Source organism: Barbus barbus (genome assembly GCF_936440315.1).
Source record: "Barbus barbus genome assembly, chromosome: 44".
NCBI classification, from domain to species: domain Eukaryota; kingdom Metazoa; phylum Chordata; class Actinopteri; order Cypriniformes; family Cyprinidae; genus Barbus; species Barbus barbus.
Window position 1 is genome coordinate 11661541 of NC_136722.1, and position 25278 is coordinate 11686818.

The following is a 25278-nucleotide window of genomic DNA, read 5'->3' on the forward strand; positions in this document are numbered from 1 at the left end:
ATGGGTCACCTAACCTCTGCATTACTGAGGGGTCTCTCCCTCCTGCTGGTGACCCGAAGTGTGTTCGCCATGGTGCTGTTTAATGCCACAGATCTCGGCATTCTCTTGGAGAAGTACCTGGATGATGATGGAGACTGGATGGTGGAGAGACAGCGAAGCAAGAGGGCCATCACTGCCAGTGACATGCAAGCAATCCTGGACCTCCACAACAAACTCCGGGGGCAGGTCTACCCACCGGCTTCAAATATGGAATACATGGTAAAGCATCTCTACACTGCTACAAATAATATAATATGTTGAATAACACAGTAGGAAGAAATATCCACTGTGGTTTAGTGGTATGTGTTCACAATAACAACTTTGCAGTCAGTTTTGCATTGACTTAATTTGCAGTCAACAGTTGTTTTTGAGGTTTTGGTATTGCATAGACGTAAAATTGTCATTTCAAATTCATGGGCTCTTCCTTGTCAAATTACAAAAATGATTTTCAGTATCCTTTTCAAGATATCACAAAAGTGTTTGAGAATTTATAGTCTTATAATGGGGAGCAACATGAATTGCCTTTTTATTATATGTGACGAGAAAGCAGTGAATTTTAATAAGCAGTCAAAAGAACTAGATTAATAAGAATAAGATTAATATTAATTTGTATAAATTCAGTAATAACCTGTAAAATATTGTGACAAATATTGTGTAAATGTTTTCTGTTTGCTAAATTAGATTTTTACAACAGTATAGCAGACTATATATAAAATGCATGTAAACATCAGTTGTTACTCTATAATCTTCCAATTATGTCTTAAGATATTTGCTTAATTTTGTGATCAAGGCTGGTTAGCAAAGCATAATGCAATGCAATAAAATGATGATTGAGAGATGCACAAAAAATCTTCCTCAAAAGCCTGTTGTATCATATTTGATACTCATTTTAATATGATTTTTCTGAAAACATTATGCTTGAATTAATTTAAATGTTTACCTTCAATTATTATACATACATATTCTTTATAAAAAATTATTAAAGATTTCTCTGCAAAATGACACATGTGCCATGACCTGAAGAAGGCCTTTTAATTGCTAAACAAAAGGATAAAATACCAATCACAGGGCAGAAGGTATTCAGAAGATTACGTACAACAGGTTTCTCAGCAAAGTTTGATGATGTTGATAATTTAGAGGCTTTAAAAAATTAATGTGTCAAAATTATAGTGTTAGTAAAAAATAACTTGTAAAATGTGACTGGAGAAGAGTATAAATGGTTTATGTCTGATCTTTTAAGCCTCGGAAAAAAAAATATCTTTGATTATCTGGTCTTTGTGTCACATGTCTGCGATCTCATCTTCCTCCTTGGAGCTCCGTAATAGAATAACTGGCCTTAACTGTTTGAGTGGCGTTTTTCCCCTTTTTGTTTTGTTTAAACTTTTCCATTGACCTTCCCCCCGTAAAACTTCTCTGCCTGGAGCAGGGAGATCGCCCGCTGGAAGCTCACGCCCTGGACTTCATTCAGCTTGCGTGCCTCACTCACTATCTGAACCGCTCGCTCTGTGTTTTTTATTACATCAGCCTGAGCGAGCGGTCAAAGGCATGCGTTCCAGCAAGCGGTCCTAAAGAGGATTTCGCCGCCTTTGTGGAGTGGGTGCTGGTACACAACGACTCGATGTTCACCGTCGGCCCTGTGGATGATGATTTCGCCACCAGCCCCACTCCACAACTGCCTGAGACCAGCCCACCACCAGCGAATGATGAGATGGAGGTGTTGCATGAGCCCACCGCAGACCGAGGAGTTCGGCGAGCCGCGATGGAGGAACTTGGACCGAGGACAAGGTCGGAAGTTACCATCGCCCCGAAGCCCACTACCCCGCAATGGTCTGACCAGGTGTGTGAGCCGGCTACACCGCTGAGCACTGAGGGAGTTTTAGTGGAGTTCGGGGATATGGAGGATTGCCCCGCCCACACTCCTACCGCGATGAGTGAGTACAAACTGGCCTCTGGTGGATATTATGAGAAACTAAAGGACATTTTTTTGGAGGACCTGATTGACTTTTTTGGAGAGGTGAACCCTAAGCTCCCTGTTCTTCCCAATACTCCTGGTCCCGTCCAGCCCTGAATCTCCTGTGTTTCCTGAATCCCCGCCCAGCCTCCCTCTCCCGCCTCCTCACTCAACCAGTCCTTCAGCCCCACCATTGCTGATGTCCTTCAGCCCCTCTGCACCTCCCACTGGTCAACTGGATATGCTGAGTGTCTTTGGACCATCAGCTTAATCCTACACAGAGGATCCCCGGTCTCCGCCTCAGACCTCTGCGCCCCCTGCTCCACCTCGGTCCGTCGACACTTCGGCTCCACCTTGGCTCCTCCCTCCCTCGGCTCCACCGGAAACCAACCGGGCTCCCTCGTCCATCCGGCTCCACCTTGGTCAGTTGTCGACCTGCCTGCATCTACTGCTTCGGCTGGCTCCTCATTCCCTCCGACTCCGCCTCTGTCCTCGGTCCCACCGGCTCGTCGCCGTGGCTCCTCCTCGGTCTCCAGGACCATCGGCTGAGCGTGGACTCATCGGCTCTTCGGCTCCATCTGGGTCTCCATCTGCGAGGGCTGCATCTCTGTCGGTCGTCCCCAGGGTGTCCACGACTGTCAAGGCGTCATTCCCACCTTGGCTCCTCCTGCCTTCGACTCCACCCTGGGGCCTCGTCCTGGTTGGTCTCTGGCTCAACACATGGCTCCTCCTGCTCCTGGATTCCCCTTGGCTTCTTCCACCTTCCACTCCCCCATGGACTTTTATTTTGTTCTGTGTTTGGTCTGCCCTCTCTCCTGCTCCAGTCTCTCCTCCAGAGCCCCCACCCTCCCTCCTCGGTTTGAACTCTTTAGGGCGTGAGGACACGCCTTCCCGGGAGGGGGCGATATGTCATGTCACATGTCTAGGAGTTTCTGTTTTTGACCTAGTTTTTGCCTGTGTCTTAAGTTCATCGTCACCACCTGTTGTTTCATTAATTATCCCATTAGCCCCTGGGTTTATAAGTCCTGAGTTTTCCCCATTTCAGTTGCCAGTTATTGTCTGTTACACATTTTTGAGTAGACTGTTATTAAAGACTGTTATTTTGGATTATCTTTGCCTGATCTCATCTTCCTCCTTGGAGCTCCGTAACACTTTGTTTGCAAAGTGAATGGTGGGGCTCCAGAGGTTTAAGACAAAAAAATAAATAAAAAGGGACAAGATTATTACAGACAATTGGTGTCATTGCAGGATAGAAATAAAACATAAAAATTAAATGCATATTTGAAGGTTGCAGTTTTACAGATTCAGGGAACTTATTGCTTTGCTGAAAATTTGATGCTTGTGGCATGATTACACCCTGATATATCTTTGCTCAAGCACTGTCAGTTTTCAAAGGGCTGTTTAACAAAGGACCACAAACTTTCAGACACTCACCACCATCCATACTTTAGTCTGCATGTAAAGCACATATATATTGTTCTGTCTGAAGGGTCAAGATGGAAGAAATAATTATTCCCATTATTCTTCCAGTCATTCTGTGAAACGGACAAAGAATCCCTTCAGCGCAATGTTGACTCAAACTAGCAGAATGTCAGTACCTGAGGTGTTGTAAAACAGTTAAATATTGTTTCAGAAGCAGCATTTCCTCATGCTTAGTCATTACCACCAAACATTACAAAGCCTTCGGCTCCCAAGAGGTATTAAAGGGGATAGTTCACTCAAAAATTAACATTTTGTCTTAATTTCTTCAACAATTTCTTAACATTCTTCAAAAGAAAGGTTTGGATCAGTATAACAGAATTTTCATGTTTGTAGAAACTGTCCCTTTAAGGTGTCTAAATTTGCTCTGTTTTACAATACCAGTCAAACTTAGAATTATTAAGATTTGTTTTATAGAATATTCTTTCAAATGCAAATATGAAGTGGAAACTTAAAACAAAATTAAAAAAAAAGATTTTTCTGCTTATATATATATATATATATATATATATATATATATATATATATATATATATATATATACTGATTTAAACAAATTATGCAGCAAAAACACATTTTTAATATTTATAATAAATGTTTCTCAATCACCTAACTAACATATTATACTGATTTCTGACATGTGTGACACGGAAAACTGGAGTAATGGCTGCTTAAAAATTCAGCTTTGCCATCACAGGAATAAATTACGTTTTTAATATATTAAAATAAAAAAATTAAAACAGTTCTTTTAAAGTGTTTTAAAATATTTCACAATACTGTATTACTGTTTTTACTGTATTTTTGATCAAATAAATGCAGCCTTGGAGAGCATATGAGAAGTCTTCCGTTAAAAAAAAAGAAACCTAAGGATTCTATAGTTTGAACGATTTGCCTCAAACTAAAATTAAAATAGAATTTGAAGCCTGGCTCCTTTGCACGCTAAACAAACCAGTACCACGAGACTAATACAGTTAAAACTCTTAGAACAGAAAAAAATATGTGGTGCATGGCCCTCTTGAACACTAAGAACCATTTATATTTCAGCTTTCCAGAAAGACTTTTTGAGAGTTTTGGTTTGAGAGATGCCTTGCAGGGATTGTTAACTGAGAGTCAAGAGTGGAGTGTGGGCAGCTCAGCAGAGTTAGAGTAATAGGAATGGTGTGATGGATGTGGAGACATGGAATGTGATGATGCGCAGCTCCAACCCTCCATATAACCCTCTTATAATACCAGATTCGGAATTCTAGGCAAAACAGCAGAATTCCAGACTGCAGCAGGGAAATCGAGCAATCAACAGACTCTCATTTCAACAGGCAGACATATGCTGTATAGCAGCTGCAATGACTCTACATTTCTCATATAATACTTTCCCTCTCAACAGAAAAAATGAGCTCCTGAGGGACGTTGGAATTTTTTCACTTTCTTGGAATGTGACCAGATGACAAATAAAACATGCAGTTGATGAGGTGTCAAATGAAGTAAACAATGGCGTGTGAAAGAGTGTGAGTGTCTGCACTGACGGGGCGTGTTTTCCTTTACTGGTCCTGTCTAAGTGCAGTCGGATTCTTGGGGGCCTCCCCTACAGAGAACGCTGTGCAAACAGAATCACTTTACCCTTTTTGGGGTTACAGATTTTGCAGGAAAGACCATTTACTGTTGGAAATTTGCAAATCTGTACCCTAACACTAACTGATGTTCAGTTTTGGATTTAGACCACTAAACAATCTATTTGTGGTTTAGGAGTGTTTGATTTTGTTGTATGCATGATTTAATACACCCTAATACCTGAAGCCATTAGTAAAAAAATTTTAAAATAATTTTTTAAAATACATTTATTTCATACTAAGTATAGTTCAAATCTATTAACATATTTACTGACATTGCTTTAGACTGATATAAAAATGATAATTAAACTTTATTTGGAGTACTTGTTCTTATTATTAAGCCTAAAATGTGTTTTAATGTCACTATTGATGAGGATTGTATGATTTTTGAATAATATCAGTCTTTAAATGCAAAATATTTAAAGTGTACCTGAAGTACTTACAATAGTTCCAATTTAGCACAATCAAATATACTACAGTATATTTTTAGTTGGACTTCAGCACTACTTCCGCACAATTAAAGTGCATTAAGTACAAAATTAGTTGTTCCAATTTTGCAGACTTTAAGTATGCCAGTTTAGTGTACTAAAAGTACAATTGCAGGGTATATATATATATATATATATATATATATATATATATATATATGTGTGTGTGTGTGTGTGTGTGTGTGTGTGTGTGTGTGCGTATATATATATATACAGTGCCCTCCAAAAGTATTGGAACAGTAAGGCCAATTCCTTTTTTTTTGCTGTAGACTGAAAACATTTGGGTTTGACAACCAAAGATGAATATGAGAGGAGAGATTAACATTTCAGCTTTTATTTACAGGTATTTTCATCTGGATCTGATACACAACTTAGAAGATAGCACCTTTTGTTTGTATCCACCCATTTTTCATGTTACCAAAAGTATTGGAACAGATAGAATTAGCATAGATTAAAGTGAAAAAGACTTATTATTAGAATATTTAGTAGCAAATCCTTTGCTTTCAACAACTGCATCAAGCCTGTGACCCAGTGACATCACCAAACGTTTGCATTCTTTTTTTGTGATGCTTTTCCAGGCTTTCACCACAGCCTCTTTCAGTTTTGGGGGGTTACTCCCTTCAGTCTCTTCTTTAGCAGGTAAAATGCATACTCTACAGGGTTTAAGTGTGGAGATTGACTTGGCCAGTCTAAAACCTTCCACTTCTTGCTGATGAACTCCTTTGTTGTTTTGGCACTATGTTTTGGGTCATTATCTTGCTGCATGATGAAGGATCTCCCAATCAGTTTGGTTGCATCTTTCTGTAAATTGTCAGACAAAATATTTCTGTAGGCTTCTGAGTTCATTTTGCTGCTGCCATCATGTGTTACATCATTAATGAAGATTAATGAGCCTGTCCCAGAAGAAGCGATGAAAGCCCAAGCCATTACATTACTTGTGTAATGTGTACTATAATGTACACCTGTGTTTCAGATGAGCTGGTATGTTTGGAATCACGAGCAGTGATTTTATATATATATATATATATATGTCCACTGCTCCGGGGGTGTGTTCACGGTGTGTGTGTGTGTGTGTGCATTTGTTCACTACTCACTGCTGTGTGTGTGCACTTGGATGGGTTAAACGCAGAGCACCAATTTCGAGTATGGGTCACCATACTTGACAATACGTCACGACGACGACTACTTTGAGGTCATTCTGAGGTTAAATACTGATTTAAAATCATAACAATTAGCAATAAATTGTTGAATAGCTATGATACTGCTTTTCAAATCAAATCTTAAATAGAGCATATACGTAAACCCAAATAGAAAATAAAACAGTTATCAATTAAGCATGTGTCCTATTCTGTCCTAAACCTTGAGACATTGGTGTCTCATATTTTAGAGCAGTCAGTGCAATTTAATCTTTGTGTGTGTGTGTGTGTGTGTGTGTTAAAGGCTGACATTTTTTCGGGAATCCCGCGGGATGGGAAACAAAATTGCTACGAATCACATGATTGGGAAGGGACAGGAAAAAATGTCAGCGGGAGTGGGCGGGACCGGGAATAGTAATGATACCCAGCTTTATACACAAATATACCTTTTATATAAATAAACTATAAACTGTATAGTTTAATTCTAAGCTAATTCTGAGCTCAATTCTAGTTGCCCTGTCTCTTTATGCTCTCCTCCTGTTTGCTTTGATGTGGCTGGTTAAGTGAATGATGCAGTCCGTGACGGACAGATTGTTAATGGCTGGTCTGTGGTGATACATTTGGGCAGGACATCCAAACGCTCACCTATCATTCATCGACCTCAAATATTATGGCTTTTCATCTGAAAGATGTATGTAGTAGACAATCCCGTGTCACCCTCTAGTGTGTGTGTGTGTGTGTGTGAAAATATTCAAATATAAGTCGTCGTCGTGACGTATTGTCAAGTATGGTGACCCATACTCGAAATTGGTGCTCTGCGTTTAACCCATCCAAGTGCACACACACAGCAGTGAGTAGTGAACAAATGCACACACACACACACACACACACACACCGTGAACACACACCCGGAGCAGTGGGCAGCCATGCTGCAGCGCCCGGGGAGCAGTTGGGGGTTCGGTGCCTTGCTCAAGGGCACCTCAGTCGTGGTATTGAGGGTGGAGAGAGCGCTGGACATTCCCTCCCCCCACCTACAATTCCTGCCGGCCGGGGGCTCGAACTCGCAACCTTTCGATTACGAGTCCGACTCTCTAACCATTAGGCCACGACTATAACCCCCTTTGTAATCACATTTTCATACATAACTTTAATTTAATTACACATTTTTCTCAGTATCTGTAACTGGTTACAGTTACATTTATTTTGTAATTAAATAATACAAATAATAAACAATACAATAATACAAATAATACAATAATAAATAATACAAAATTCTGTTACATGTAAGTTATTCCCCAACACTGTATATATACAGTATATAATGTTATAATACACGTGTGTGTGTGTGTGTGTGTGTGTGTGTGTGTAAATATATTTGCATATTTAGTATGAGATAAATGTATATAGAATACATTTGAGTATATTTATTTTTCACTATGGGTATTCATGTACTAGTTGATTATTTTAGTTGATTATTACAGAAAAGAAACAACCTGGGTTAAAGTGAGGCACTTAAAATAGAAGTGAATGGAACCAATCTGTAAATATTAAAATACTCAATGTGTTTCAAAAATATAGATGTAAATAATGTGTCAAAATGATTTTAGTGTAAAAACATTATTAACTTTTTAAAATCTTTTGACTTTAGCTTTTAATTTATGACTTTTCTGAAAATTCTTTTTGCAATTCTTTCTTTTGTAACTTTTATTTTTAATTCATTATATTAATTTCAATCTTTTCAAGAGTTCAAGAGTTTTTATTTGTCACATACACAATTATACACAAATATATCTTTTTAATTATTCTATAAACTTATATTAATTGTGATATTGTATCTGTTTTTATTTTAAATGTCTTAAATTGTAAAGCACTTTGAGGTGCATTGTTTATAGGTGTTTATATATATATATATATATAATATTTTAATATTAAATAGTTAACATTTTTCTCCAGTATTACCATAACAGCATAATGCTTAAAACACTAAATGACCATAAAAATGATATTATCTAGAATGATACACTATTCAAAACAGAAAAATAATAATGCTTTTATAGAATTATAAATTGCACATTTCTGCAGCTTATAATTCCTTAAAATTCCTTAAAAGTTGGCCCCATTCACTTCCATTGTAGTCTTTTTGTTGTTGTTGTTGTTGTTAAGAAAATGAGGAATCAAAAATGCTATCATTGAGCTTAACTTGTATTGAATGCAGTATATTCCTTTATCTCTACAGTATAAAGGCCCTCTTTGATGGGTGGCTTAGCAAACCAAGCAGACATCCAGTTGGCCGGTACTCACTTCAAGGATTAATGTCTGAGGCAATTGTTTCAGCTATTTTAGGGACCTTATTGGGGCAGGTTTACTGCTGGACTGTGCTTTGGGACTTCCCAGGGAAAAAGTGTAACATGTATGGGCAGTGACAGGGCAGATAACTCCCCCGTCACCCCAGCCACAATTCTGGCTCAGGTTTCTCTCCAACCTTGAGTTTTGTATGCTTTCCATGCAAGGTGAAAGTGCTGTTTTACTTTTCCAGAATAACAAGATGTTTTTATTAAACAGCAAAATATGGATCAGATGGACAGAAAAACATATATGTGAATGGCGTTGAATGATGTAGCTTGTGACCAAAACTAGCAACACAGAGCAGGAGCTACAGAAGACAGATACAGAAACATATGGGAACAATATTGTATCCAAAAAAAATCACTGTGCTGTTTGAATCAGGGCACAAGAGAAATAAACCAGAAAGAAGCCTGGTTCATTCTCCAGCCTGCAAGCACACGTTGTATTGAAGGCAGGCTAAAGTGAACTTAACCTGCAAAAACTGTCATACTATTATTGACTACAACAGCCATTGACTTTTACAGGACTAAATCCTTTTCCTGTTAACCACATTATAAACAGGTCATAATCTTAACTACACATACAAAAGATTGGGGATTAAGCAGCTTTGTTTCTGTAGCGCTCTGCTTGCCATCCATTTCCATCTGAATCTCAGCCATGTCTCTGTATTTCTTTTAGGTGTGGGACACTGAACTGGAGCAGAGTGCTCAGGAATGGGCCGAGACCTGCCTGTGGGAACATGGCCCAGCTGGCCTGCTGCCTCATATTGGTCAGAACCTGGGAGTGCACTGGGGAAGGTATGAATGTCCTTTGGTGTTTTATAGCAATGTGATTTTACTAGTCTGGGGTCATTAAGATTTTAAATTTTTTGTAAAGTCTCTTGTGCTCAGCCAAGTTGCATTTATTTGATGAAAAAATCCAGCAAAAACAGTAATATTGTGAAATATTTTAATATTTTTCAGGATTCTACTTTATAACAATATTTGTCTTTTACTTTTAATCCATATAATTCACTCAGTAAAAATACTAATTATAAAATGATTGTCCAACATGTATTTACATTAAACTAGTGAAATGCTATATTTACATCAGTCTCAATATCAGGTAGCACACTCAAAGACCACCTACATGCTGTTTACTCACCACCTGATGCATACTGCATATAAAACTGGAGATTGCTTTTTAGATCTGGCAAATTGTAATCCGGTTGGCTGGATTTACACAACTTTAGTCAGTAAGGGTACACTGTGTTTTTTATCAGTCCTCCTGGAAATGAAGTCAAAGGTACCATGCTGATACAGTGAGCTGTTTTGAAGAAAGTTTGATGTTAGTGTCAACAGATCTTTAAAAGATACTGGCACTTGAGGGACTTTCTAGCAAGGGTTTGAGGCACTTCTAGAAGTTTAACTAGATATCTAGATATGTGTTACAATGAGAGGACAGGACGACAGAATCACAAATGAAGGTAGGTTTAATGATCAACAGTGGTAATGGAAACTGGTAAGTAATGTCAGAATCTGGAGCCGCTGAACGAACAGGCTGATGATCTTGGGTTTTCTTCTTGCAGGAGATGAGAGGGATTAGGAGGATGTGACAGACACACACCGCAGATTTGGGATTATCCGGAAACGCTCTCGGAACAGATGTCACTGGAGCTGGATCAGGAGATTGCCTAGGAGCGAGCAGAACAGGTAAGTAATCAACAGGTAAGTTTCTTAGGTAGGTACTGCACTATGACTGAGCGTAGTGAGTTAGTCCTCTTCGTAGAAACGAGACTGGACGACTGGTGTTGGGCGGTGTGTGTCTTTATACTGCGTGGGTAATGAGAAGGGAAATGAGTGACAGGTGTGCATGATCAGTATTCTGGTGAGGGTGAGCGCTGTGATTGGGTAGCAGAACCTGGCAGATCTGTAACATTACCCCCCTCTCCACGGCCCGCTCCCGAGGGCCGAAGACCCCGACGCCGTGGCGGTCTACCTCTTCCCCTAGGGGCAGGACGATCTGGGTGGTTAGAGTGGAATTCTTCGAGTAGCACTGGGTCCAGCACATCATCCCTGGGGATCCAGGACCTCTCCTCAGGACCATATCCTTCCCAGTCTATGAGGTACTCTAACCTGCCGCCTCGGCATCGGGAGTCCAAGATCTCCTTGATCTGATAGACCGTTCCATCCTCCAATACCAGCGGGAGAGGGGGTTCTTCCTCGGGACCAGGTTCTGCAGGGGGAGAAACAGGAGGGTGAAACGGTTTTAGCAGTGACACGTGGAAGACGGGGTGAATTCTATACTGTGAGGGGAGCTGGAGCTGGTAAGTGACTGGATTGATTTGTCTGATTATGGGAAAGGGACCAACAAATCTGGGACTGAGTTTCTTGCAGGGTAGACGTAACCTGATGTCCCTAGTTGACAGCCAGACCTTCTGCCCTGGATGATACACGGGAGCCTTGGAGCGGCGGAGGTCGGCTGTCAACTTACGTCTACTCACTGCGCGCTGGAGGTGGTGATGAGTAGTGATCGACCGATATCAATTTTTTAGACCCGATACCGATACCGATAATTTATTTGTTCATGTGCCGATAACCGATATGCAGAACCGATATTTATTTCCTGTTATACTTCTGTTTTTGACACAATGATTACAACACCATTGAACTGAACAAACCATTTTATTTATAACAATCACTCCCTCCTTGCATAGAAAACAAATCTTATTTATACACCAATAAATAGAGGGGTCTGAGAGTGCAAAAAATAAAAAAGTGCACTGTTACTAAACAGTTTTTGTTTAAAAATAAAATCTTCGATGAGGTAAAAAAAAACAAACGGGTAAAAAATAAAAAAAGCACACAAAAGTAATTCTCACCATTTAAAAAATAAATAAATAAAACAATCCAAACCACCCGAAAAAAAGAGCATTGCTATTTTAATTTAGCTTAATACTCCCAGTTGAGCAGAACTAAGTTGTAGTGTAGAAAACAGAGTCTTTCAGCATTCTGCCCCGTAAGCCTGCTTCGTTTGTTTTCATAAATGGCTCCGACTTCACTGAAGACTCTCTCACTGGGCACCGAAGAAGGTGGGGGGCAAAGAAATTTTCTTGACAGAGGAGCAAGAATGGGGAACCTTTTCTCATTTTGTTTCCACCATTCAAGTGGCTTGCCCATCCTTCTATCAACCACTGGTTCCAGAAGGTACTGCTGAAGCTCTCCTTCAAGGTTAGACACAGCAACTTCAGAAGTAGCACCAAGCATAGTGTCATACATCTCATCAATCAGTTTCTTCTGGTTTTCTTCTGTCCGGGACCTTTTTGAAAGGGTGCTAGAATCATCTAACTGTGTTTCTTTACATTGTGTGGTTTGTGCATTGTCTTGCTCTAAGCTCTCGGTCTCCTCCTTAAGCCACTCTTTTGCATTTGACAGTGTGGTGTCAGATGAAAAGGCATGTGCCTTGTATCTTGGATCCAGAAGACAGGCAAGGACTGCACATTTCACCTTCTCCACTTTTGCAAACCGTCTGGTGAGACTCTCCAGCATCTCCTGTCTCATTGTTTTAATCCCATGAGAGGAGGGACCTTGGCTGCTGAGCAACATCTTCAGAACTTTGACAGATGGGATGATGCATGACGCTGAACTTTCATAGTGGCTCATCTCAAGAGTGACCTCTTCCACTGGAGAAAGGGTGTCAATAAGATTACTGACAATATTCCACTGCTCAGCACTCAGACTAGTTAACCCACCATGCTCACTGGCATATATGTTCAAAGCCCTTTTTTGCTCTAGCATCCTGACCAGCATGTGCCAGTTGGAATTCCATCGGGTTGGCACAGCCTGAATGATGGAATGTGCAGGTAGCCCAAGGTCCTGCTGGATCACTGCTAAACGCTGTTTGGCTAGTAATGAATGATTAAAATGGGTAGCACAGCTTCTCAGCACTGACAGAATATTTTGAACAGCTCTTTGTGAGTTGAGGCCATCATTGACAACAAGCTGTAATATGTGGGCACTGCAGCTCATGTCAGGCAGTTCAGCAACTCTCATACCTTTGACAATGTTAGCACCACTGTCCCTGAGAACAAGAACCACTCTGTCTTTGTCAATTTCCCATTCTTCCAGCATTCCCAAGAACATCTCACTAATGTACTCCCCAGTGTGTGATCCAGTCATTGCTTTTGTGTTTAGAATTACTTGTCTGCGAATCCATTGATCATCAATGAAATGGCATGTGAGACTCATGAGGGATTCAGTTGTACCGGACCAGCAGTCTGTGGTAAAAGCCAAGTTATAACCTGCTTTATCAGGTTTTAGCAGTGCTTTAACCTTCTCGATTATACTGTTATGAATACTGGGGAACACCTCTGTTCTGTAGAACTTCTCACTCTTTAGAGTATATCTTGGTTCTGCAGTAGCCAAGAGTCTCTGAAAGCCTTTATTTTCAACAAAGTTGAAAGGCTGATTGTCTGTAGCAATCATTTCTGTAATCAGCCTGTCTAGTTTTTTTGAGCAGACATCAGATGTCTTCCACTTTGTCTGCTTATCAAACATCATAGGAAGAGAAGCTTGAATGTGGCTTGACGTATTTTCCTCTTCAGCATCTCTTTTTTTCTTTGCCTCTTCAAAGATAGTTGAGTGATGTATCTTTAGGTGGGTCCACAGGTTGGAGGTATTTTTTGTTGTTTTAGATTTTGATCCCATGCTCACATTCATTTGGCATTCTTTGCAAACTGCCAGCCCTGGCAATGGCTGAGTGAAGTAAGTCCACACTTCACTTTGGTTTTTCCTCCTTTCAGTCATCTTTAAAAAAAAAAGTGTTGAAAATTAGTAGTCTTTCATGTTAATTTTAATTTTCATATTACAAAAAATAATTATTTATAAAAAGCATCAGCAGCAACACTAATGTTAACAATGAGCAAAATAAATGTATAATGTCTAATGTTTTCAAATGGAGAAATTAAATTAAAGACAAGAGTCACATCAACTTTGCAGAAATGTAATTTTAAACTAGTTTTAGTTGATTTATAAGCTGTTTAATAGCTGTTTTAAAAGAGTGAAGAATAATTTGCTGGATAATGTTAAATAACTGAATAATATTCTCTGGAATATTGGAATATAACAAACAAAACATCGTATTTTATTGCATTTCTCAACTGGTATGTTATATCAGAATTATTAATAATGTTTTGTCATTCTAGATTATGAAATACCTGCTGTCAAAACGCTGTTTATCTATGCATTTACACAGAAGTAAACTGCGATCGCTCACGGAGATAATAAATAATTAATTTTCCATAGAGTTGTGTTTACTAGGATGTTTATTAGCGAATTGATGGTTATATAGTAAATGTTTATATAATTACGGTGTTTTAATCAAGTGAATCTTGTTAAAAGTTACATGCGGTGGCCGTGCTGGAGCATTTCCTGAGCATCAACCGCTGAGTGAGCATCAATATGAAGCGGCTTCACGAGACTAATGATGAGCAAATATACAACAGAGAGAGAATTTAATTCAGCGCTTTTACTTCCAACTTGCGCTCATTCATGGCTGTATTATTTAATTCATGCAAAGTTACGTCTTTATTGGGACAGGACTTGACAGATTATTTTACGTGACTCGTCTATTTCTTAGAGCCAAGCTGCATAAACTACACATCAAGCATATGTATCACATCTAATTTGTGCATTAATGGCTGTTATGTTAAATAAAATTTTACTAATTACAGCAAAGCAAGCAATACTTTACCTGTGCACGCTGTTGTCTCGTCTCCCCTCAGATGCGCTGTAATGGCGATCCTGCGTGCAATTCTCAAAACGTCCACAAGATGGCGGTGTTTATCGGAAAATCCGATATTACAAAACAGATATCCGATTATGGTAAAAAGCTTAAATATCGGGAAAAATATCTGTAAATCGATATATCGGTCGATCTCTAGTGATGAGCGCTGTCCCAGACCCTCTCGCTCTTCCGGAACCAGTGATCCACGGCAGGTAAGTCTGAAGGTTCGCCTGACCAGGGAAACATGGGAGGTTGGAAACCAAGTATGCACTGAAATGGGGTTATACCTGTAGTAGGCTGGCGCAGGGAATTCTGGGCATACTCAGCCCAACCGATGAACTGGTTCCAGGAGTTCTGGTGGCCATGGCAGAAGGTTCGAAGGAACCGGGCTACTTCCTGGATCTTCCTCTCCGTCTGCCCGTTCGTCTGTGGATGGTAACCGGAAGACAGACTGATGGTCACACCCAGGAGCTTGAAGAAAGTTCTCCATACACGGGACATGAACTGTGGACCTCTGTCTGAGACCATATCTTCCGGGATCCCAAAGTATCTGAACACATGATTAAACATTAGTTCTGCAGTTTCCATGGCCGTCGGAAGGGCCTTAAGTGGGAGTAATCGGCAAGCCTTAGAGAACTGGTCTACAATCACCAAGATACAGGTGTTCCCGTCCGATGGTGGTAAGTCCATGACAAAGTCAACTCCTAGGTGAGACCACGGTCGATTGGGAACGGGCAGAGGAAGTAGCTTACCGGCTGGCAGATGTCGAGGAGATTTGGACATGGCACATTCCTTACATCCCTGGACGAATCTACTCACATCCTTGGCCATGTTGGGCCACCAGAAGCGCTCTCGTAGCAGCGAGAGGGTGTTGTTGGTCCCTGGGTGACCAGTGCCAAGGGAAGAGTGAACTGACTGAATGATCTGTGAGCATTGGTTTCTGGGAACAAATTGTGTACCTGGTGGGCAGCCCGGCGGAATGTTGGAGGAGACATTGGAGGAGGTAAAGCTAGGAGAGGTCCACTGGATGGGGCAGACAAAAAGAGATTCTGGGAGGACTGATTCTGGAACTTCATCGTATTCTTCATGGGATTCGAATTGTCGGGAAAGAGCGTCTGCCGCTGTATTCTTGGAACCGGGTCTATAGGAAATGGAAAAGTTGAAACGGGTGAAAAACAGAGCCCATCTGGCTTGCCGAGGGTTTAATCTTTTGGCTTCTCTGAGATATTGGAGGTTTTTATGATCGGTGAGGACTAGGAACGGATGTTGGGCTCCCTCCAACCAATCTCTCCTCCAAAGCGAGCTTGATGGCTAGAAGTTCTCGGTTGCCAACATCATAGTTCCTCTCCGCCGGGCTGAGTTTACGGGAGAAGAAGGCACATGGATGGAGTCGTGGTGGCGTCCCCTGCCTCTGGGACAATAGGGCACCCACTCCTGATGTGGAGGCATCAACTTCAACAACAAACTGTTTCTCTGGGTCTGGATGTACGAGGATGGGAGCTCGGGTGAAAGCATCCTTCAATTCTTGGAATGCAGTGGTAGCGGCTACTGTCCAGGAGAGGGATTTGGGCTTTCCCTTCAACAGGTTGGTTAGGGGACTGGCTATGGAACTGTCATTGTGAATAAACCGGAGATAGAAATTGGCAAAGCCTAGAAAGCGTTGAAGTCCCTTTACCGTGTCAGGAGTGGGCCATTCTCGGATTGCCGTAACCTTCCCCTCGTCCATCTGGATACCACCGTGGCTGATGTTATAGCCGAGGAACTGCACTGAGGGTCGATGGAACAGACACTTCTCCGCCTTAAGGAACAGGTTGAACTCCCTCAGGCGTTGTAGGACCTCCGCAACGTGGCGACGATGTTCGGCCATACTCCGGGAGTAAATCAGAATATCATCAATGTACACTAGTACAAACTTATGGAGAAACTCCCGGAGCACCTCGTGCATGAAATCTTGGAATACGGAGGGGGCGTTGACGAGCCCATAGGGCATGACAAGATATTCATAGTGGCCTGTGGGCGTGACGAAGGCGGTCTTCCACTCGTCCCCCTCACGTATTCTGACAAGATTGTAGGCGCTGCGGAGGTCTAACTTGGTGAACACAGTGGCACCTCGCAGATGTTCCAGAGCAGCTGGGACGAGGGGAAGCGGATATCTGAACTTGACAGTGATTTGGTTCAAGGCTCGGTAATCAATGCAAGGTCTGAGTCCTCCATCCTTCTTTGCGACAAAGAAGAAACTGGAGGAGGCAGGAGAGGTGGAAGGGCAAATGTATCCCTGCTTTAAGGCTTCCTCGATGTACTCCTCCATGGCCTTCTGCTCTGGGATGGATAGAGGATATATTTTACCACGAGGCACTGGTTCACCCGGAAGGAGGTCAATGGCGCAATCCCAGGGTCGGTGAGGTGGTAACTGTGCGGCTTTCTGGGGACAGAAGACATCTTTGAATTCATCATAACAAGGAGGAATTTCGGTGGATAGTTTTTCTGGGGGACTCTCTACGGAGGTGGTAAGTAACTTCAGGATCTCTGCGGCTGGTCTTGTTGGTCTAGGAATATGTGGGAAACACTCGGGAAAACATGACTCACCCCACTTAATTATCTCGCCCGTTCTCCATGAAAGGATGGGATTGTGTTGAACTAACCAGGGTCGCCCTAAGATGATGTCCGTAGTAGCATCTTCGAGCACTAACAATCTTATATACTCTACATGGAGTAAACCTAACTTAAGGCATACGGGAGTAGACCATCTGTTCACAAACTTACGGCTTACCGCCTTGCCCGTCACCGATTGGATCTGGTAGTTCCTTGGGGTGATGGAGGTTGTGAGGCCGAGTTGTCTACAGAGACTGCCTGAAATGAAGTTCCCCGCCGACCCGGAGTCGAGGAGGGCAACGACTGGAACGGAGAAAGTGGTACCCATAAGAAGTGCCTCAGTGGTTAAAGGCTTGAGATTAGGGATCTCGGAATTCAAGGCACTCACCAGAAAGCGAGTTGGTCTTACTGGGCAGGTGACTCGGAGGTGCCCCTTCTCTCCACAGTACAGGCAGAGTCCATGGGCATATCGGCGTGCCCTTTCTTGGGAGGAGAGACGAGAATTATCAACATTCATAGGCTCAGGAGTGGATTCTGGTGGGTTCGGTGTGACTGGGAGATAGGAGCTATGACCCGGGTTGAATTCAGACAGACACGTCTTCATGCGTGTGGCACATCGGATGGAATGTTGAATTAAGCCCTCTAATCCCAGGGCATCATCAAAGGCGGCAAGTTGTAGACGGAGGTGAGGTGCCAAACCTTGCCGGTAGGCGGTTAACAGGGCTCGCTCGTTCCATCCGCTGGCCGCGGCTAGGGTTCTGAACTGTAAGGAACAGTCTTGGATATTGTTATTGCCTTGACGTAACTGATAAAGTTGATCACAGACAGAGGAATCATAAGCGGGTTTACCGAACACATCTCTGAAGTGTTGGATGAAGGCTTGGGAGGATTGGGTAACACTGCCTCCTTGTGTCCATATGGTGCTAGCCCACTGCAGAGCTCTACCCTGGAGATGCTGGATAATGAACGCAATCTTGGCCTTCTCAGTGGAAAACAAGTGGGGCTGCATCTCAAACGCCAGGTCGCATTGTAGCAGGAAACCATTGCAATCTTCCGCCGAACCAGCGTAGGGCGCTGGTCGGACTGTCGGGTGGTTCGTGGGCATCGAAGAAGAGATTGCGGAAGCACCTGGGCTGGAAGAGACCGCTGCTGGAGCGAGTGTTTGTTTTAAAATGTCAACCAGGTCCTGGAATGCGTCCGGATTGCTCATGCTGTTGACCGTTGATGTTAAGGTCCAGTCTTCTGTTACAATGAGAGGACAGGACGACAGAATCACAAATGAAGGTAGGATTAATGATCAACAGTGGTAATGGAAACTGGTAAGTAATGTCAGAATCTGGAGCCGCTGAACGAACAGGCTGATGATCTTGGGTTTTCTTCTTGCAGGAGATGAGAGGGATTAGGAGGATGTGACAGACACACACCGCAGATTTGGGATTATCCGGAAACGCTCTCGGAACGGATGTCACTGGAGCTGGATCAGGAGATTGCCTAGGAGCGAGCAGAACAGGTAAGTAATCGACAGGTAAGTTTCTTAGGTAGGTACTGCACTATGACTGAGCGTAGTGAGTTAGTCCTCTTCGTAGAAACGAGACTGGACGACTGGTGTTGGGCGGTGTGTGTCTTTATACTGCGTGGGTAATGAGAAGGGAAATGAGTGACAGGTGTGCATGATCAGTATTCTGGTGAGGGTGAGCGCTGTGATTGGGTAGCAGAACCTGTCAGATCTGTAACAGATATGTAAGTATGTTCTTATTTTGTTTGTCTGTGTCTGTGTCTGTGAGTCGACCATGCTAGACTATTATTGTGATGTCATCTACTTCAGATATACTTTAGATATATGAGAATCCTGGAAAAAAAATTATTGTGACATGCTTCACATAAAAATATTAAGTAGCACAACTGTTTTCAACATTGATAATAATAACTGAATTAGCATATTAATGTGATTTCTAAAGGATGTGACACAGCATAAGACACTTCTTTTAAAAACTTTAAAAAAAAATCAACTCCAACATTTTGAACAGTATACATGTCAGCTAACGTTTGACTTTATATTGCATTAGTCCAGTGCATTAAATTTATGCTATTACTAATTATACTTTTTTTAATGTTCACCCCAGATACCGTCCACCTACTTCTCATGTGCTAGCCTGGTATGATGAGGTCAAAGACTACTCATTCCCATACCCCCAGGAATGTAACCCTCACTGCCCTTTTAGGTGCAGTGGTCCAGTCTGTACCCACTACACTCAGGTAGATATACAGTTATAGCATACCTCATAAGCACATCATGTGTATTTAGGTGCAAACCCATCAGATCTGAAAACAATTATGAAATGTATGGGATGTCAGTGAAGGAATTTTAATAACAATGTAATGTGTGCTCTCGTTCTGGTTGTCAGCACTTCAGTTGCAGCCTTTTTAAATTGTTTGGAGTCTAAACAGGGCTTTTGGAGAGCACCAGACAGGAGAGCATTGAAGCTCTTTAGTCTGCTACCAGAACATGAGTGCCAATATCTGTGTGCCTTTTTGACTATGATTCTTAGATGTTAGAAGGCAGCTGTAATGGCTATAAATCATGAAGTAGCATATTAAAACTAAAGACGTCTCAAGCCTTGAGGGACCTCAGAAGTTTAGCTGAGCAGTAACCATAAATGGCCACAAAATATTTCTACTACTAAACAGTTAAAGACTACCAAACATTTAAAGCCTAATTTAAAGTTAAAGCAAAAATGAAACATTTATAATTAACACAAAAGGAGATTATTTTTGAAGAATCTTCACACAACTCTTTTCCATACACTAAGTAGGAAAAACTGCAACGGGCCAATCAGATTCAAGCATTCAACACCCCGTATTATAAAAAAAGAAAAAAGAATATTGACCATGATCTAAATCAGCTGAGTTCCAAAAAAGAACAGAAACACCATAAAGATTATTTTTAAGAAAACACATTAAATGCCTATACACTGTTATCCAAGTCTTGTAAAAGGCATAATATAGTTTTGTTTCAAAACGGACAGTGATAGGTTGGTTTATTTCAAGAAATATAGTAAATCATATGGACATAACTGTTGTTTTCTTTTGTTGTGTGTTCTTTTTAAGATTGGGGTCATTGTATGGACAAGATGGGAAAACCCATGCAAAAAGATTTTAATAGACTGTAGCACACATTCTTTATGTTAAAGATAATGCCTAAGGCAATTTAAGGATAGATTTATTTTAGGCAGTTATAACTGATTGTCTGTTTTGCCTCCTTACTGATTCCAGCTTGTTTGGGCAACTAGTAGTCGAATTGGCTGTGCGATCAATGTGTGCTACAACATGAATGTGTGGGGCCAGATCTGGGCAAAGGCTGTTTATCTTGTGTGCAACTACTCACCAAAGTGAGTAACTTATTAATTATTCTTCATTTATTATTAAATACTGCTCTCATTCTCTGGCATTTATATTATGATAGCTTGTCAATGTTTCCTGTCCATGTGTGTGTTTCGTCCTGTACAGGGGTAACTGGTGGGGATATGCCCCATATAAGCATGGCACTCCTTGCTCTGCCTGTCCACCCAGCTATGGAGGAATGTGCAGAGAAAATCTCTGTTATAAAGGTTTGTTATGAGCTTTTAATGCAGTAGTAATGCAGGTCATAGTTGACAAAAAATATGACTGTTTTCACTGTATTTTTGATCATATAAATGCAGCCTTGGTGAGCTTAAGAGACTTCTTTCAAAACATGAAATCTTACTGAACACAAACTTTTGAATAGTAAATAATGTGTATATATACAGTATATTGTGTTTAATGAATAATTTATAGATTGCTTGATGAATAGCATCCAGGCAAAATGTAAGACTGCTCATTTCTCTGCTTCACTTTCAGGTGATGGAACAAATAGGCAAAGCCCACGTGAGGAAACAGACGAAAGAAATTCTATAGAACCAGAGGCCCCTCATAGCCCTGGGCCCCGTTTACAGGCCCCAAGTTCAACCAGACGCCCAAATGCAGTTGTGAGCAAAGAGCAGATGTGTAAGCTGTGGCTCTCCAATTATACTTTCCAGAATCATGGGGGAACCACTTTCAGAAATAAAAGTTGCTTAAAAAACAAAATTAATTTTCTGAATGTGACTGCACCCTAAAATTGCTAGCACGCAAATTTATTTCTGTTTAACTCCGATTGTTTTGATGTTCACCAAGCACGAATCTATCTGTTTTTTCAAACATATATTTAATGTTGCTAGTCACTTTGTGCAGCAGGGAGGTTTTTTTGTTCTCATAATGGTGATCTCCCTGCTGAGTATGTTTGCTTTGGGGACGATGGATACTTGTGGGTTTTAAATTGCTTCCTTTGCTGAAAGCGGGTTTGGACTGAAGGCTGAGATCTCCTGCTGTTGGCTCCTGCTGGAATTCCACGGCTTGCTTTTACAAAACTGCAGGAACAGAGCTGTGCATTTCTGCAGTGCTGCTAAATTATACAGCATATCTAAACATAAATGAACCACCTGTGTTTTTTTCTGCTTTGTACGCAGCCCAGATTGTGACATGTGACACAAAGCTAAGAGACCAGTGTAAAGGCACCACATGCAATAGGTGAGATAAAAAAACATGCCATATACGTCACATTCATTATAATAATAATAATTCCAATTTTCACTCCAGTTTCTGCTATTATTTTTTCCAAATTATTATTATTATTATTATTGCATCTGTAATAGGTATGAGTGTCCTGCTGGTTGTTTAGACAGCATGGCGAAAGTGGTTGGAACAGTGTATTATGACATGGTAAGCCTGGCATAAAGATTTTTTTTTTCAGTTTATCTTATCACATATAGTCTAAACTTTTCACACTGAAAATATCTTCGCCCTCAGCAATCCAGTATTTGCCTGGCAGGCATTCATTACGGTGTCATTGACAATGATGGAGGCTGGATGGATGTCACAAGACAGGGCAGAAAGGACTTCTTCATCAAATCATACAAAAATGGACTTCAGTCCCTTGGGTAAGCAGTCTGATCGAGATTGACTTTCATGCGCATTAGAGAGAACTCCATCTAACATAATGAAAATGTTGCAGGAAATACCAGAGTGCCAATGCCTTCACAGTATCCAAAGTTACAGGTAAATTACAGTTTAGAATATATTACATGGTTCTCTGTAATACTTAATTTTGATTGGTCAGTTGTGTCATTTGGCAGTGAAATATTTTATATAATACTCAAGTCTTCAGTGTGACAGGATCCATCAGAAATCATTCTAATATGCTGATTTGATTTTTAACAAACATTTATTATTATTATTATTATTATCAATGTTGAAAACAGACGTGCTGCTTAATATTTTTGTGCAAAACGTATATTTATATATATTTTTAGGATTCTTTGATGAATAAAAAGTTAAAAAGAACAGCATTTAAAATTGATTTTTTTTAATTGTCATTTATTGTCATTTCTTGTCAATTTAGTGCACTCTTGCTGAATAAAATAAACATCTTAAAAAATAATCATAATAATTGAAAGGTAGTGTATATATTTTCTAAGTAGCTGAGGAAAAAGCACAATGTTGTACAACCAGTCAGTTATCATTGCAAAATAAACCCTGACAACAATAATCAATACCCCAATACACAACAGAGGGGTCTTGTATGATCCAGATTGTTACATACAGTAACTTTACTATTCATTTCATCATCTTTCCTTTGTTTCAGTAAAAGTTATCACATGTGAGACTACAGTTTCTGCACTGTGCCCTTACCAGAAGCCTGCAAGACACTGTCCAAGGTAAAACTCGATCTGTAATGAACCAACCCTCCAGGTGAAATGTTCTTTTATCTAATCTGTTTTGAAACAAAACTTGCCGATAGCATTTGAAACTACTATTATTACATTGTCAAGCAAATCTTTCCAACCTGTCTTTTCTTCCCACAAGGATTTACTGTCCTCGGAACTGCCTGCAAGAAAATCCCCACCTTTCTCAAGTCATTGGAACCAACATTTATTCAGATGTAAGCGTTTTTTCATTTTTCTAAATCATACTGAAAGCAAGAAGATTGCTGCCCCTCCAAAGACCTAATTTTAAATTTAAATTTGTTTTGCAGAAATCTAGTATATGCAGATCTGCAATTCATGCCGGCGTTTTAAGAAACGAATCAGGTGGTTACGTTGACGTGATGCCCACAGACAACAGGAAGCTGTACATTTCCTCGTACCAGAACGGCATAGTCTCAGAAAGGTAGGTTTTATCCCCAAACTGGCCCGTGTGGAGCTGCTGTAAGGCAGAGTATGGGGCGGCCTGTCTCTCCTTAAGCTTTTAAAATCACAGGCCTTTATTAATAAAGCTGATTATGGTAGAGCTGTACCAGTGGTTCCACTCCAAGCATGGTAGAGTAAACTTTATAAGTCACTTCGAAGGTATGGTAGACAAAATCACAAATTAAAAATGTAAAATATAAACAATTAAAATGAACATCCCATCAGATAATCACAAAGGATTCGTCAAAATATCATATACATATACTTGCACTAAATAGTAGTGCTGTCAAACGATTAATCGCAATTAATCGCATCCAAAATAAAAAATTTAGTTTACATAATATATGAGTGTGTACTGTGTATATTTATTATGTGTAAATAAATATAAACACATGCACAAACACACACATATATATATATATATATATATATATATATATATATATATATATATATATATATATATATATATATATACAGTATATATATATATATTTAAGAAAAATATGCTATATTTATCTAATAAATATATTTATATATAATATAATAATATAAATATACATATACATATATATATTTAAAAAAATATATACTGCATGTGTGCATATTTATATAAACATAATAAATAAACACAGTACACATACATATAGTATGTAAACAAAAACATTTATTTTGGATGCGATTAATCGCGATTAATTGTTTCACAGCACTAGTAAATAAGCTTTTCACCAAATGCCGGTCATTACGAACACAATTATGTTTAAGGGTTGGGAAGCGTTGCTTATTTAACTTCTGTGTTTTCTCGCAGCTTGCAGAACCCCGCGGGAGGCAAGGCATTCAGGGTATTCGCAGTTATTTGAGCGTGAGCTGAAATCGCGGTCACTCATCGACTCGGTCTGTTGATTAGGCTGTAATAGTGGCTCATTGTGAGCCCTTTTCTGCTCTAACCAGCCTGTGCTGTATTTTCTATCACATGAATGTTGACTGAACTCAATATTTGCTTTATAGATGGAGACCCTTTCCAATGCATCAAGCTGATTAGCCATTGTATTGCCTAAAAAGCATGTAATTAGAGGATCATTCAAGGGATATGGTGTCTGTATTGCAGAGAAAAAGCACTTAAGAGTTTTAATCTTCTGTTATTGTTGTAAAGAACATTTTAGAGACTGTTAGCTTTTTAGTTTTATTACATGTTGAGGAAGTTCTCACTCGTGTATAGATTTATTTTCTTTTTTTTTTCACTATGTATTTATTTTTATATATTTTTTGCTTTAGGGCAAGAAAGGACTGCTGATATGGTTTTTTGATGATAATTAAGAATGTGGGTATAATCCTGCAGGGCAGGATATTACATCTAAAAACATCCAACCAAACATAATAGGAAACGTCCACATCGTTAAACACTGTAAATAGCTTGTTGTGAATAGCTTGTCTATAGTATTAATTCTAATGAGGTGCTGTATACATAGGTATTGTGTACTGTCTCAGAAAAACAACTGTATTATGATTTAATGATTTTGTAGATTCCCAAAAACTAGCTTTTATATTATGTCCAAATGAATTTGAGGTGCTTTTTGTAATTCCTTAAAGGGATAGTTCACCCCAAAATGAAATTACTGTTATCATTTACTCACC

The 25278-nt window shown here is 40.2% G+C and overlaps 1 protein-coding gene across 1 annotated transcript; it reads left to right on the top strand.

Annotated features, from left to right (window-relative positions):
- On the top strand, nt 1–24503 carry LOC306863083 (cysteine-rich secretory protein LCCL domain-containing 1-like; the record flags this gene model as incomplete). The annotated part of the gene is made up of 14 exons (XM_079406256.1): nt 1–258; nt 9722–9840; nt 19522–19654; nt 20672–20787; nt 20906–21006; nt 21278–21424; nt 21925–21985; nt 22111–22177; nt 22265–22395; nt 22470–22513; nt 23100–23172; nt 23321–23396; nt 23490–23623; nt 24452–24503. The coding sequence occupies 14 exons, from the start codon at nt 1–3 to the stop codon at nt 24501–24503; spliced, it is 1512 nt and encodes a 503-aa protein (XP_079262382.1).
- Between the last annotated feature and the right edge of the window lie 775 nt (nt 24504–25278).